Source organism: Bos taurus, chromosome 8 (assembly GCF_002263795.3).
Source record: "Bos taurus isolate L1 Dominette 01449 registration number 42190680 breed Hereford chromosome 8, ARS-UCD2.0, whole genome shotgun sequence".
Lineage (NCBI taxonomy): Eukaryota > Metazoa > Chordata > Mammalia > Artiodactyla > Bovidae > Bos > Bos taurus.
The window spans coordinates 75764921-75779196 of NC_037335.1; the positions used below are offsets into that span (position 1 = coordinate 75764921).

Below are 14276 nucleotides of genomic sequence, written 5' to 3' on the forward strand. Positions count from 1 at the left end.
AATTTCCAAGAGTTCACAAGGTCCCCAGAGACCTTCTAGGCCAAGCTTCTCACTGTGGTGAAGAGGAATGGAGATTCTTAGGGGTGAAGCTCAGAGGGTCAGTTCTCTGCCGTTCCCGGCCCATCTGCCCCTGGCCCCGACCCCAGGTAGGGAGCTGAGGCTAGCTTTGTTTGATGCTTTTAATATCATTATTTGTGTTACACGATACACAACCAAGGATGATGGTCAATACTGCGATGGAAATGTTAAAAAAAATATTATACACGGCTCATGTCTTCCACACACCTTCCTGGAAATAAATTAGTGAGCACGGAGAAACCTGGCTGGGTGGCAGCCAGTGCTGAGGGCAGGGAGTGTTAAGGCAGTATCTACAAGGGGGAGGGCGACAGGGGCAAACCAAGGCCTCCGTTCTCCCCTCCAACCTCCTGGGTAGGAAGGTGGGAACTGCGCACTCTCCCTACACCCAGAGGGTACTAGCCACCAGCTTCCTACTTCTCTCCACCACATGGCCTCAGCGAGAAGCCCCTGTCTGCCAGGGGATTAGGTATATCTTGTGGGGAGGGAGCCTTTCCCTTGTTCCTCAGGGCCAGAGAGGTTGAGCAGTGGGCCAGAGTCACACAGCATGTCAGCAGCAAAGGCAGCAGTCTAAATGAGCCCTGGTGGGGGCCCTGCCTGGAAAAGAGGAGGTACCCGTGTTCTTGAAGGGTGAGTCAAGGAGCCTGGGGTGGTGGTAGTAGGAAGCATGGCTCTGGTGCCCAGATGACAGGGGGTGGGTCTGCTGATCAGGGTGGGAGCAATGGGCTCAGATGGGGGCCAGTCTGGGCCATGTGAGTCCTGCAGCTGACTTCTCTGTCCTTTGCCTCCCTTTGGCATTTCCTCATCATCTAACCAGGGTCCCTGAACTAAGAGGGGGTGGGGTTGGGTTGGAGAAGTTGAAGGGAGCTGGCAGCCCCTGGGTGTGGTGCAGGGAGAGGTGATACCCTTCCTAAGCCAGCAGCCTTGCTCTCTCTTCTCTCTGCCCTCTCCCCTTTCCAGCCTCCCAGGATGGCAGCCAGGGACTGGGCTGTGGGTGTGGCCTGCGCACACTTGCAGCATGTGAGTGGTATGTATTAGAGTGGACTGGCCAGCGTGTGCGGGATGGGGTCAGCCTGAGGACTGGCCCTGGGATATGAGGTTCAAGGAGCAGAGACCTGAGCGGGTGTAGGCCATCTGAGCTTTCGTTTTTCTTCACCTGGGGCAGGTCTGTATTGCCCAGGCCCAGGACAGGGCCTTGGTCCCCTCCTCCCTCTTGATTTTCATCCTCAGCTTTTCTGGCCACCACCTCCGCCCCTCCACCAATGAGTAACAGTGGCAGAAGCAGCAGTAGGTACATACATGCTGACTCTCACACACCCCATAGATATAGCTATACACTGTATGCAGCTACACACGTAGGTACAGTTACACACACAGGTACAGCTACACACACAATAGATACCCACATATACATATACATTCACAGACACACACACTCACATTCCCCCAAAGATCCACATGTATTCAGACATACACAGGTCCCACAGGAACTTGCCCCTCTTTTCTCCACACAGACATGCAGCTCAGGAAGACCCCAGGTATACCTGAAGACACCCAGAGACCTCCCTATCCACCTCCAAGGAAATTCCTGTGAAGAAATTTCTTCAGGTTTGAAATAACCTTCAAAATAATTTCAGATGCTGCTCACTATACCATGGAGGAAACAGAAGGCCCAGAACATAACTGACTTGTTGGAGGTAAGAGGAAGCATGCTGGAGCGAGGACCAGAACTCAGACTTCTGACCCCCCAGCCCAGGGCTGTTGGTCCACTGAACTGCTGAGCAGCCTCTCACACTGTTAACAGGTCACACAGTCATTTCCCCACCATGGTCACCACAGTCATCTAGAGAGACAGGCCCAGCCCAGAGATGCAGACACACGCTCTGACAGCTCCAGGTGCACACACATTCTGCCAAGCCATCCCCACCATACACCTGCTGCCACTGTATTCTCCCAGGCTTGCTTTCTTGAAGATTCTTCCTGGGGAACAGCCTCTAGGATCTTGTGCTAGAGTAAGACCACAATGGGGCTTTTGAGGCCAGCCTTACCTCCTGCTTCCAGCCCAGGACAGATGAACAGAACAGAAATGTGGGGGGCATGGGAAGGGGTGCAGAGAGATAGATGTGTTAGTTAGGGGCAGCTGAGGACGGATCACACCACCTAAACTCTGGCTGTCTCTAAGGCCCACCTCACCCGCCACACAATCCAGACAGCAAGGAAGGAGGTGAATGGGGCAAAGATGAGGAAGATGGCAGTGATCCGATGGATGGGGGACAATATCCCACTGGGCAGCTTTGCCAGACTTCCCATCTGGAGATGAGGGGAGAAACACAAATGGTACATGGGCCAGCAAGGGAGCATGTGGAGGCGGCTCTGTGGGGCTGGGCCCTGACCCTGTTGGCCTGGACCTTTCTCCCTCCCAGCCCCTTTCCTTGGCTGGTGCTGGGGGTTCCTGGCTTCACTGCGGTGGAGCCAAACCCCTGGCTTCGTGATCCTGCCCCTTACTCATTACCGTTAGCCTCCACGAAGTCCAGTCACCCCTTTCCTCCACTAGACAGGCTTCAGGGAGGGGGCAGGATGCTGGGCAAGGTCCCCCAAGTAACTGAACAAACAGCCCTCCCCTCCTCAGCCCCCCTGGGTGGAGAGAGACCCGGTTTTGGTTTCTCCGGCTCCATGAACACACAGAGGTACACGTCCTACCATAGGAGGAAGCAATGACTGTTACGAGGTTGGCGGCTGTAGGGGGCGCGGGGCCCCGGGGGGCAAGTGGACGAGCAGGGGAGGGGTTGGCCCCTGCAGGGTCCAAGCTCGCCCCTGGCGGCCCCACCCCGGCGGCCGCAGCGGCCCCGCCCGCTACTGGATGTGGCAGGCGGTGGAGGACGTGGCCTGGCAGCACATGCAGGTGGGGTTCACGGACTTGGGGGGAATGAGGTCCAGGTCCTCGTCGTCGGGGATTTCATCTAACCGGTAGCCATCCTTCAGCAGCTGGATGTTCAAATCTTGGTTGATCTGCTGTAGACAAAGGGGAGGGAGGTCAGGCTCGGGGCCATCCGCAGGCACCAGCCGTTCACACCCAGCCCTGTCCCATCCCTGGCTCTCCAGAAACCCCAGGCTTTGCACCTCCTTTTAGGCCCAGCCTCATTTCTGGCTTCCCTTACAGGCACATCCTCCTGGGGCTCCACCTGGCCCTGCTACTCACCCCACCCCTTTCTAAGGGCAACTTCCCACCTCAGGTCCTGCTTCTGTTCGCCCCGTCCCTTTCAGGCCCTCGCCCATAAGCTGTCGTCTCTATATCACACCCCGTTGTAGTTCAGGGCCCTGTCCCAACCTGGGTCCGAACCCTGCCCCTAACCCTGTGCGCCCGCCACTGGAGGTGGAGTCAGATCTTAGCCCCACCCAGCACCGGCTCCACCTCAGTTCAGGCGCGTCTGACTCTTTGCGACCCATGGACTGCAACACACTGGGCTTCTCTGTCCATCACCAACTCCCTGAGTTCGCTCAATCTCATGTCCATCGAGTCAGTGATGCCATCCAAACATCTCATCCTTCTCCTCCTGCCTTCAGCCTTTCCCAGCATCAGAGTCTTTTCCAATGAGTCAGTTCTTCACATCAGGTGGCCAAAGTATTGGAGTTTCAGCTTCAGCTTCAATCCTTACAATGAACATTCAGGACTGATTTCCTTCAGGATTGACTGGTTTGATCTCCTTGCAGTCAAGGGACTCTCAAGAGTCTTCTCCAACACCACAGTTCAAAAGCATCAATTCTTTGGTGTTCAGCCTTCTTTATGGTCCAACTCTCACATCCATACATGACTACTGGAAAAACCATAGCTTTGACTAGACAGACCTTTGTTGGCAAAGTAAAGTCTCTGCATTTTAATATGCTGTCTAGGTTGGTCATTGCTTTTCTTCCAAGGAGCAAGTGTGTTTTAATCTCATGGCTGCAATCACCATCTGCAGTGATTTTGGAGCCCCCCCAAATAAAGTCTGTCACTATTTCCATTGTTTCCCCATCTATTTGCCATGAAGTGATGGGACCAGATACCGTGATCTTAGTTTTCTGAATGTTGAGCTTTAAGCCAACTTTTTCACTCTCCTCTTTCACTTTCATCAAGAGGCTCTTTAGTTCTTCTTCACTTTCTGCCATAAGGGTGGTGTCATCTGCATATCTGAGGTTATTGATATTTCTCCCAGCAATCTTGATTCCGGCTTGTGCTTCATCCAGCCTGGCATTTTGCATGATGTACACTGCATATAAGCTAAATAAGCAGGGTGACAATATACAGCCTTGACGTACTCCTTTCCGATTGGTACCAGTCTGTTGTTCCATGTCCAGTTCTAACTGTTGCTTCTCGACTTGCATACAGATTTCTCTGGAGGCAGGAAAGGTGGTCTGGTATTTCCATCTCTTGAAGAATTTTCCACAGTTTATTGTGATCCACACAGTAAAAGGCTTTGGCATAGTCAATAAAGCAGAAGTACATGTTTTTCTGGAACTCTCTTGCTTTTTCTACGATCCAGCAGATGTTGGCAATTTGATCTCTGGTTCCTCTACCTTTTCTAAATCCAGCTTGAACATCTGGAAGTTCATGGTTCACGTATTGCTGAAGCCTGGCTTGGAGAATTTTGAACATTACTTCACTAGTGTGTGAAATGAGTGCAATTGTGCAGTTGTTTGAACATTCTTTGGCATTGCCTTTCTTTGAGATTGGAATGAACACTGACCTTTTCCAGTCCTATGGCCACTACTGAGTTTTCCAAACTTGCTGGCATATTGAGTGCAGCCCTTTCACAATGTCATCTTTTAGGATTTGAAATAACTCAACTGGAATTCCATCACCTCCACTAGCTTTGTTCATAGTGATGCTTCCTAAGGCCCACTTGACTTTGCATTCCAGCACTCAAGGTGAGTGATCACATCATCGTGGTTATCTGGATCATAAAGATCTTTTTTGTATAGTTCTTCTGTGTATTCTTGCCACCACTTCTTAATATCTTCTGCCTCTGTTAGGTCCATACCATTTTTGTCCTTTATTGTGTCCATCTTTGCATGAAATGTTCCCTTGGTATCTCTAATTTTCTTGAAGAGATCTCTAGTCTTTCCCATTCTATTGCCCACTGCTCTGCTCAGGGTGTTTTGGTGTTAGCCCCACCCCTTCCCCTATAGGTGGTCCTACTAAGGTGCGTTTAGGGCAGGAAGCAGTGGGGCCTCACCTCAGCAGAGGAGTAGCCAGAGGAGGAGTATCTGGACATGTCAAAGTCATCATCACTGGCGGCAGAGGAGAGAAGGCAAAGAGGAAGTTATTTCCAGACATTAAATAGAAAACTCTCTTTACCCTCCCCCACATCAGTCAATACTGCCCCCTCCCCCCACACTTCCAAATAAACGCACAATCTTAGCAGAAACCATGCTTGCTGTGGGAATGCAGTTTTAAGCCAGGTTCCTTAGCCCCACCCTTCTAAATAGTTACTACCCTTAACCTCTTTCTAAATCAAGCTGCTACTACCCCACAGCCTTGCCCCTCTTTTTCCTAGGTTCAAATCACCTGGGTTTGTTGGGTTTTCCCAAAGTCTAGATCTAGGTAGGTCTGTGCCCTGCAGTAGGGCTCCTCCCTCAGAGTGGGCAGGGTACCACGGCATCAGGGCCCATTCTAGGGGCAGCTGCCAGGTCAGCTGTCCTGGAACAGCAGCAGATTGCACTGATCCCCTTTTCTGTCTCTGCTCCCCCCATCTCCATTCTTTGGGGATTCACCCTTGGAGAGCTCCTGGCTGAGGGACACCCTCATTCTGACAGTAAAGCAGGTGTGGCCTGTTCAGCCCACTTGTTTATTCCCATTCCCACACTGCTCTGGCTTGCCTGGCTGCCCCGATGTCTCCATACACACCTGTCCGTGTCAAGGGCTACCAGTGGTTTCTCATCCGGGCTCTGGTCAAGCGAGGAGTAGCCTTTATTTGGGACAACCAGCCTGGGTGGAGAATTTGAGGGACTGGATTGGCAACTGAAGCACACCAGCATGGCAAGGAACTGGGTTGGGCCACACCCTACAACCTCCCTCTCCACCCCCACCCCACCCTACCCCATCCCACCCCACCACCTTGATCCGATGAGATTCTCTCCTCTCAGAGAGGAGCTGGGCCTGAGGAGGGAGGGAAGAGGGGAGGCTCAGAACCAGCAGAGACAGGAGCCGGCTGGCAGGGTCCTGGTGGGGTGGGGCGGGGCCCTACCTTGTCCGGGCCATGACATTGTTCTTCTTGGGTTGCTGGTTGACAGGGCTACCCATGCTGCCATTCTTCAGGGAGCCCTTCCGGGCCAGCTCCCGCTGCTTCTCTGCAGGGGAACATGGGAAAGAAGCTGTGTCCTGCCACCAGGGCCAACCTGCCTTACCACTCAGGACAGCCTGGGCTGGCCTCCATGGTGAAACCCCTTGCTTCTCTAAGAACTGAGGCAAGGATCCAACTCTAGGCCCTGCATCTTGAAAGAGACAGTGCTTTGCTCTGCCCAACCTGAGGAAGATAGTGAAGGGCGACAGGAGGAGGCTGACCCCCATCTTCCAGGAACTGTACTCCCAAGTGGGCTAGCTAGCATGTGTTTGATCCAGAGAAAAGCTGGAGAGGGAGAGATGGAATAGAAGGGTGGCAGGGCTTCCTGCAGGTGACACCTTGAGGTGGAGTGTGAAAATGTTAGTCGCTCAGTTGTGTCCAACTGTGTGTGACCCCATAGACTGTAGCCCACCAGGCTTCTTTGTCTGCTAGCTTCCGCTAGGCAAGAACACTGGAGTGGGTAGCCATTCCTTTCTCCAGGGGGTCTTCCCAACCTAGGGATTGAACCTGGGTCTCCTGCACTGCAGGCAGATGTTCTACCTTCTGAACCACCAGGGAAGCCCACTTGAGGTAGAGAGAGGAGGGCATTTGAGGAAGGAAGGGTAGTGTATAGAAAAGTGCATTTAGAAGTGAGTGTAATAAGTGTGGATCTGGACCGGATGGAAGGATGAAGATGGAGGAAGGTCAGGTTAGAAAAGTTGGACACATTTATTCAGTCATTTATTTATTCAGCAGACATCTGTGTCACCAGTCACGTATGAGATCCTGTGCACAAGGGACTGGGGGCCCCTCTGATTACAGACTTGGAGCATGAAGGCCTGAATGCCAAGCAGAGGAGTCTGGGCTCAATGGAAAAGGAAGAGAAGCCGCTGAAGGTTGTGGAGCGGGAGGGGCAGCATGGGGCAGGCAGGGTAAGGGCAGCAGGCTGGGGGAGCCCTCTGCCGAGACTACTTCTGACTCCTCGGTCAGCCTGTGGATTCTCCGAGGCTCTAGAACCTACCAGATTCATGGGACTGGCAACCAAGGGACCCAGTGCCTGGTGTGTGGCTCTGCTACCAGATGTCAGTTTCTGCCTGGGCCCTACAGGAGGCCTGTCTACCCATTCCTCCTCCTCACAGCAGCTCCGATACCGGCAAAAGGACTGCCAGGGGAAAGCTCTCACAAAACAACAAGTTCCAGAGAGGAAGGATGGGATGGGCATTTATAGCTACTGTACTCTGGAATTTTCTCGACCTCCATGTCTCTCATCTCCCACTCTCTAACCCTCTTTCTTTGCCCTGCTCATCTGTCTCACGCCCTCAAACCCACCTCCACCTCCTTTCCCCGCAGGCAGCTGCCATTACCACCCCAAGCCTCTAGGGGGTGCAATTTGCCTTATAAGTTCCTGGTGGGGACTCTCCTCAGTGCAACTGGGATAAGGCTGTGAATTTTTCTAGAGGAGCTGTGGTGGTAATACAATGGTCAGCGGGGAAAACGTTGTTTTTAAAAGCATGCTGGAATTGTTTGAAACAGTGAAAAAATGCTAATAAACTGCAAAAGCAAACTACAGACTACAATGCAACTATTAAAAGAAGTCATTCTCTATATATTGATATTTTAGAAGGGGCTCTAAGACGTTAATCAGAAAACAAAAAAGAAAAAAATTTCAGAAAATGTGGACAGTATGATACCACTTGTGTTTAAATATAAAATAAAACTAGAAAAAACTAAAAACCAAAAACAAAACGCTTGGAATGATGATCTCTGAGGAGAAAATGACGGGAAAGAGTAAAGAAGTTATACTTGTTAAATACTTGTGTTGTTAAATTAAACAATAATAAGCAAATAAACTGGCTGCAGTTTGAGTCTGGTGTCCTGTCCTGGGAAGACGAATAAATTCCACAGAGAGGACTGTTCTCTTGTTTAGAAAAACAGCCTGAGGGGCTCCCTGGATTTGGTCTGGAAGGAGAAAAGCAAGTTAAAAGGAAAAAAGAAAAGCTGAATAATATAACAGGACTCTGAAAAGGTGTCCTGGCAGCTGCAGAGCAAGGTTTGAAACAGATTTCTCAGGACTAAGGAGAGGGCCCAGTATTTGATGGGCAGTTGGAGCCTGGGGAGAAAGATGAGCAGGAGTGCAGCCGGGATGGCAGAGAAGTTCTGAAGGATGGTCATGGCCTGCATTTAATTGTTAACTCTTTCCTGGATGTACTGTGTGAGCTATATTTTCACTCATGAAAACAAATTGTTTATTTATTTATTGACGGCTGCACCTCATGGCCTGTGGGATCTTAGTACCCTGACCAGGGACTGAATCCAGGCCCTCAGCAGTGGAAATGAAGTGTCCTAACCACTGGACTGCCAGGAATTCCTGAAACCATTTTTTTTGTTTGTTTTTTGTTTTTTCACGGTGCTGTGATCTTTATTCCATTAAATGACCTTAAAACTAAGAAACAGAAACATGCTTTTATACTAATAGCATAATCTAATCCATTGCACTTTTTAAAAAGTATATTAAATTTTAAAGCCATTCAAAAAGTCTAGAAGGAAGAAAGTGCTTTTAACAAATCATTTTTTTGAAAGAGAAGAGAAATCAGAGAAGAAAATTTGTATACGCTCAAAATTAGTGAAACCATTTTTTAAAAATTAGAAGTCTGTTATGTATGGCAGCCTTGGGTGAGTGAGATGGTCCCTGAGGGAGAGAGGTGGTGTTTGGGGGGAGGTAAAGCAAGTGCAGCAGCTGAAGGAGCTCTGGGCAGTGACTGGGAGAGAGGTGGCTCAAAGGATCGGGCGGCAGCATAAACTGACTTTGGAGTGGACGTGAGATAAACCCCCAAGGTGACCCTGGGAAGCCAGGAGAGCTTTGGGTTTATTAAGAAACTAAGGGAAAGTTCCTCCAAACAGGAGCCAACAAGATCCGGAGATATCCAGATAGGCTGACTAGGAAGGGAGAGAGGGGCTCAGCTTCTAGGGGAGAGGAGCCAGGTTCCAGGCTTCGGGAGCCTCACTCCTTTCTGCCCTCAGACACAGGAACTGATGCCCACTTCTAAGGCAGCTTCCTCTCAACCTGGTCCAGTGTCTGATGGGGCTTCCGACCCTCTCTCTGGGGTTCCTGCAGCTATGCTCCAGAACACCTGGAACCTTCTGGGCCCTAGAGATGCCTCTAGAGCTCTGGGCGTCTGTAGAGAATTATCACCTCCCTCTTGGCCTTGCAGGAGAGAAGGTACCTGGTGGTGCCAGTGACTTCGTGGCTAGAGTCTTAGAATTATCTAGCCTGAGCTGTACCTCTTTGCAGACCCAGCCCAGCGCACCTTGCCTGTCCACGCCCAACATCTCCCTCACCCCCCAGACACACTCACCCAGCTTCACTTGGAGCGGGGATGGTTTGTAATTCATGGCTACTGACTCACCCTCCCGGGCGTCACAGTCTCCGTCTGAGATGGAGGCGGCGGCTGGGTCCTGGGGGAGAAAGCAGGGGGACAGGGAGCTGTTAGGAGGTGAACACAGGGGGCTGTTCTCACCTGTCCTCTGTGGGTATTTCTCCCTGGCAGCAGGTGGCGTTCAGGAAGGGAGGGATAGACCCGTCTACCACGGAAGGAAGATCGGGAGCTGGGTGGAAGAGCCCAGGATCTCGGCCCCATTTACACCCATCTGGGTGTCTGTCCTTTAAGTCCCATGTCATCTGCCACCCCCAGGAAGCCTACTGTGATTCTTTAAACCCACAGGACCTTCTCTTGCCTCCCATACTAGTCGCCATGCTCCTTAGGGCCCTGCCTTGTTTAGAAAGATCTTTCTAGGTTCCTGTGAGTTTAAGTCTGGATTAAGGTCTGAGCAGGTGCTCCCTGAGACGGGCCTTCTTCCTCTGTTTCCCCAGCTCTGGCTGATCCCTTCCCAGGATCCAGAGAACTAACTGGCTGAGCCAGGCTAGACTTCCAGGCTGTAGCCATGCAGTTCTGGTGAGAACGTCTCCATTTCACAGATGGATCCTAAAGAGTGTCTCCCGAGAGAACCTGAATGGTTGGCTTGGAATGGCAGGTGAGAAGACAAACAATGGCAAGTCAGCCGGTGGCCAGCTCATCCTGTGTTGCCCAGACAGGGCTGGACACTACAGATGACAAGACAGCATGCATTCTGTGCATTGTCCAGGGTCTGGAACCATTTTGGTCTCCCTCACTGCCCTCTTTACCGACTTCTTCCCATTGCTATGGGTGTTATGCTGCTCCAAGTCCTACTTTAGCCTCACTATTCTCTCCAGAACACCCCTAAATCTCTGCTACAAGATCCAGGGCCTTGTCCTACTCTGCCTCAGTCAGTTGGAAGGTGCTGGAGTCATTCACCCTCTCCCTGAGGAACTGATAACCAGCCATGGACATAGGATGCTGCCATCCTAACCATCCACCTAGGGTCACAGAGTGGTAAGCTTAAGGTCAGAGGATCGCAGAGAGGCTCCAGGGCTGTGCCTATTCTGCCTCTGGGGACACGGAGAGCAGACAGAGAGGCAGGGAGAATGCTGGAGGATGGGCCCTGTGGGGCCAGGCCCAGGGATCTGAGTGGCTTCTGGTGACTGTTAAAGGAAGGCTATGCAGCCATTATGGTGGTTTAGTTTCCCTTTAGAATGAAGCAGGGGGGGATGAAAACATGCTTGCCACTAAAGGAAAAGGGAAAAGTCTAGAATGTTTTAGAGGGAAATCCTGGCCTTGTCTGTGTTTCTTTAGGCCATCCAGAGTGCAAGGCCTGGGTGGGCTGTGTTGCCACAGTGGTTTGTGAGTTCCTGAGGGCAGAACCCGGGCCTGTGTCCTCTTCTCTGATTCCCAGCCTTAGCTGTCAGGGAATGGGACAGAAGGGTAGAACAGGTTTGGGGGACTGGGGGCTCAGTGCATGCATCCCAGGCAACCTCCCAAGCCACTGGTCTTTCCACGTCCTTCATCCTCTGCCTCCCTGGCTCGTCTCCTCCTTGGGAGACTGATCTCTGGCAGCACCTGTCCCCTGCTGCCCTGGAGAAGGAGGCCTCTAGTGACCCATCCATGTCTCTCTGTGGTCAAAACAGTGCTGCCTGCAGGGGACATGGAGACCAGCCGGTGAGCACTAGGCTGCAGGGACGCTCACTCCCAAGGCCGCCTGAGCGAGGGCTTCTCAAAGGTAGAACCCACAAACGTGCCTGTGGGGCCCTCCCAGGGATGCACTGGCAGATTTCTAATTTCCTTTCCTCTTTCTGTAGTGTTTGTCACATGTCACACACACTATGTCCATTTGGAAAGGGTTCCTCCCCTGGCTTCCAGGACACTATGCCCCCTGGCTCATCTTGCCTCTTTGACCATCACCTCTGCTTTCTCCCACAGTTAACTTCAAGAACTCAAGTGCTTGGGCGTTTGTGGCTAACTTTTCTCTCCTTGATGCAGATGAGTCCATCAGAGTGTCTTTTCTCAGGCTGGAGGTCCTGGGTGGCAACACTGGAGGGGGCCAGTGCAGGAAGGATGGGGCCTGAGTGGGAAGCTGTTGAGTGACTCTGGTCACAGGGACCCACATGTGTTCCCTAAGGCCACTGGGATTCCTGAGTGACACTGCCAATCCCTTTAGGTCAAGAGCCAGCATGTAAAGCCCTAGACTATGAGGTCCCATTCAGCGTTTCCCCATCACTGTCCTTGATGGAAGGCCAACTTTGAGGCAGGAACAAAGATTCTGGCACTGTGCCTGCAAACTCAAGCCTTCACTGTGGGCTTCCTGTATGTCTTTCCTGGGAAGTGCAGCCAATGCACCATGACCACCACATGGAAATATAATCAGGGAGATTAGATGTGAAATATTCATGAATACAAGTATCAGAGAGGAATCCAGGCAGAAGGAAGCATCTGGCTCGAAGAAATCAGGGAAAATTTAAAATGCCCCCCAAGGACATCTGACAGGAGTTAGCTAGATCCAGAAACTAGAGTGGTGATTAGCAAGGTTATTAATAAACACTCAGCAGAGACAGACATTGAAATGCATCTCTAACAGCAGCGCATGTTTCTACAACCCTGCACGCAAATTCTCCAAAGACTATGGAGATGATTAATAGCTCAATCTCACTGTTTCTGGGATGGAATAAATCAGCTAATGACCAGCGCAAAACCAATATAACTAGAGGAAGGCAGAAGTACCAGAAGAATCTTCAGAGTTAGTCTGGTCCAGTGATTTTTATTCAACTGTGTTTCCTGAACCCTGGGCCTTGGGCAGGGCTGAGTGCGAAAGGAGAGCAACAGGAGGGGGTCTGGCTTCCCTAAAACTAGAATAGATCCGTTTTTACATATTTATTTGGCTTTATCAGGTCTTAGCTGTGGCACACGGGATTCCACTGTGTCATGTGGGATCTTGCATTGCGGTGCGTGGGCTCTCTGGTTGTGGTGCATAGGCATGTTGCGGCACACAGGGCTTAGCTACTCTGCAACACAGGGGATCCTAGTTCCCGGACCAGGTATCAAACCCGCATCCCCTGCATTGCAAGGTGATTCCCAACCACTGGACCATCAGGGAAATCCCCAGAATAGATCCATTTTGATTTCACTTACATAGGAGTCTTTCTGCAAGATTTTGGTTGAAGAAAAGGTTTTATTGCTTTAAAAGAAAGGTGGGGGAGGGAGTTTAAAACACATTGATTTAGCCCAATCTTTTAAAAATGCTTTACTATAGAACTTATTAAATTTACATGAAAACAGAGAAAACAGTATAGTGAGATCCTGGGTACTTATCAAACAAATTACTAGCTTCAACAAATTACCACTTAGACTACTCTTTAAAAAAAAAATCTTGGCTCCTCCATTTATAACACTAGCTATGTGATCTGGGCTTTAGTTTCTACATCTGTAAAGTGGGGCTTATACTAATACCTATGTCAAAGGTTTCTGTGAGGATAAAGTGAGACTATGTAATCTAGTGCTTAATATGCAAGCATTTAGAGTAGTATTTAGTATATATATAGGACTTCCCTGGTGGCTCAGATGATAAAGCGTCTGTCTACAATGCGGGAGACCTGGGTTCGATCCCTGGGTCAGGAAGATTCCCTGGAGAAGGAAATAGCAACCCACTCCAGTACTCTTGCCTAGAAAATCCCATGGACGGAGGAGCCTGGTGCAGGCTACCGCCCATGGGGTCACAAAGAGTCGGACATGACTGAATGACTTCACTTCCACTTTAGTATATATACTACATCCAGCACACTCTATGTGTGGTATAGCTATGAGGCTTTTATTAGTACAGGCTCTGTGGGACACACAGCCATGAACAGTGTACTCTGGCAGTGACCAATCCACAGCAGCAGGCCTGTCACCACCCAGGTTGGGGCCTGGCTTATGTGGGGAGATATCTGTGGAAGAGATGCTCACTCAACAGGGTGAAGAGGGGCCTGATCAGGGAGCATTCTGTCTCCTCTCTCTCCTCACTTCCTTACGCTGCATTTCCCTCAGTTATCAGCGGTCAGCCTGGGGCTCATCAAGATATATAGAAATAGACCCATTCTTAAGGAGCTCCCGGTAATTATCAGTAAATGTAACAAGAGCCATAAATGTAGAGGGAAAGGGACAAAGGGAGGGTGGTCAGAGAAAACTTCCCAGAGGAGGACTTTTGAAAAGATCTCCAAACATCAGTTTCCCAGTTATCTTAAGAGGAAGGATGTTCAGGGAACATCTGCAAAGGCTCAGAAGCCTGAAACTAGCATTGCACATTCAAGAAACAGTCAATATTTTGCTACAGTGGAAACCTAGAAGGTATGATGATGAACAGTGACAGGAAATAAAGTTGCAGGGCCAGCAGGGCTCAGATGATGGTGGAAGATGGGCCTTGATTTTGTTCTTTACTCAGAAGATGGTGGCAGAGGAGCCAGTGAAGCCTTGAGTAGGGGAGTAACATGATGAGATTTGAGATGGAGAAGGA

General features: G+C 50.6%; 1 protein-coding gene across 6 annotated transcripts in view; it reads right to left on the minus strand.

The window, feature by feature from the left end:
* Window positions 1–165: 165 nt before the first annotated feature.
* Window positions 166–14276, minus strand: part of FAM219A (family with sequence similarity 219 member A) — a 61448-nt gene continuing 47337 nt past the window's right edge. For 2 of the 6 annotated variants that reach the window (XM_059889499.1, XM_002689802.6), the window contains exons 2-6: window positions 9782–9830; window positions 6300–6402; window positions 5960–6040; window positions 5289–5343; window positions 166–3087 (exon numbers count right to left, since the gene is read on the minus strand). In XM_059889499.1, the coding sequence (XP_059745482.1) occupies window positions 2929–3087; window positions 5289–5343; window positions 5960–6040; window positions 6300–6402; window positions 9782–9830 (447 nt within the window). In that variant the 3' untranslated portion in view covers window positions 166–2928. Of the gene's footprint in view, window positions 3088–5288; window positions 5344–5959; window positions 6041–6299; window positions 6403–9730; window positions 9831–14276 lie in introns of all 6 variants that reach the window. The other 4 variants (XM_059889498.1, XM_003586417.5, XM_005210356.4 and 1 more) reach the window with 3 other exon arrangements.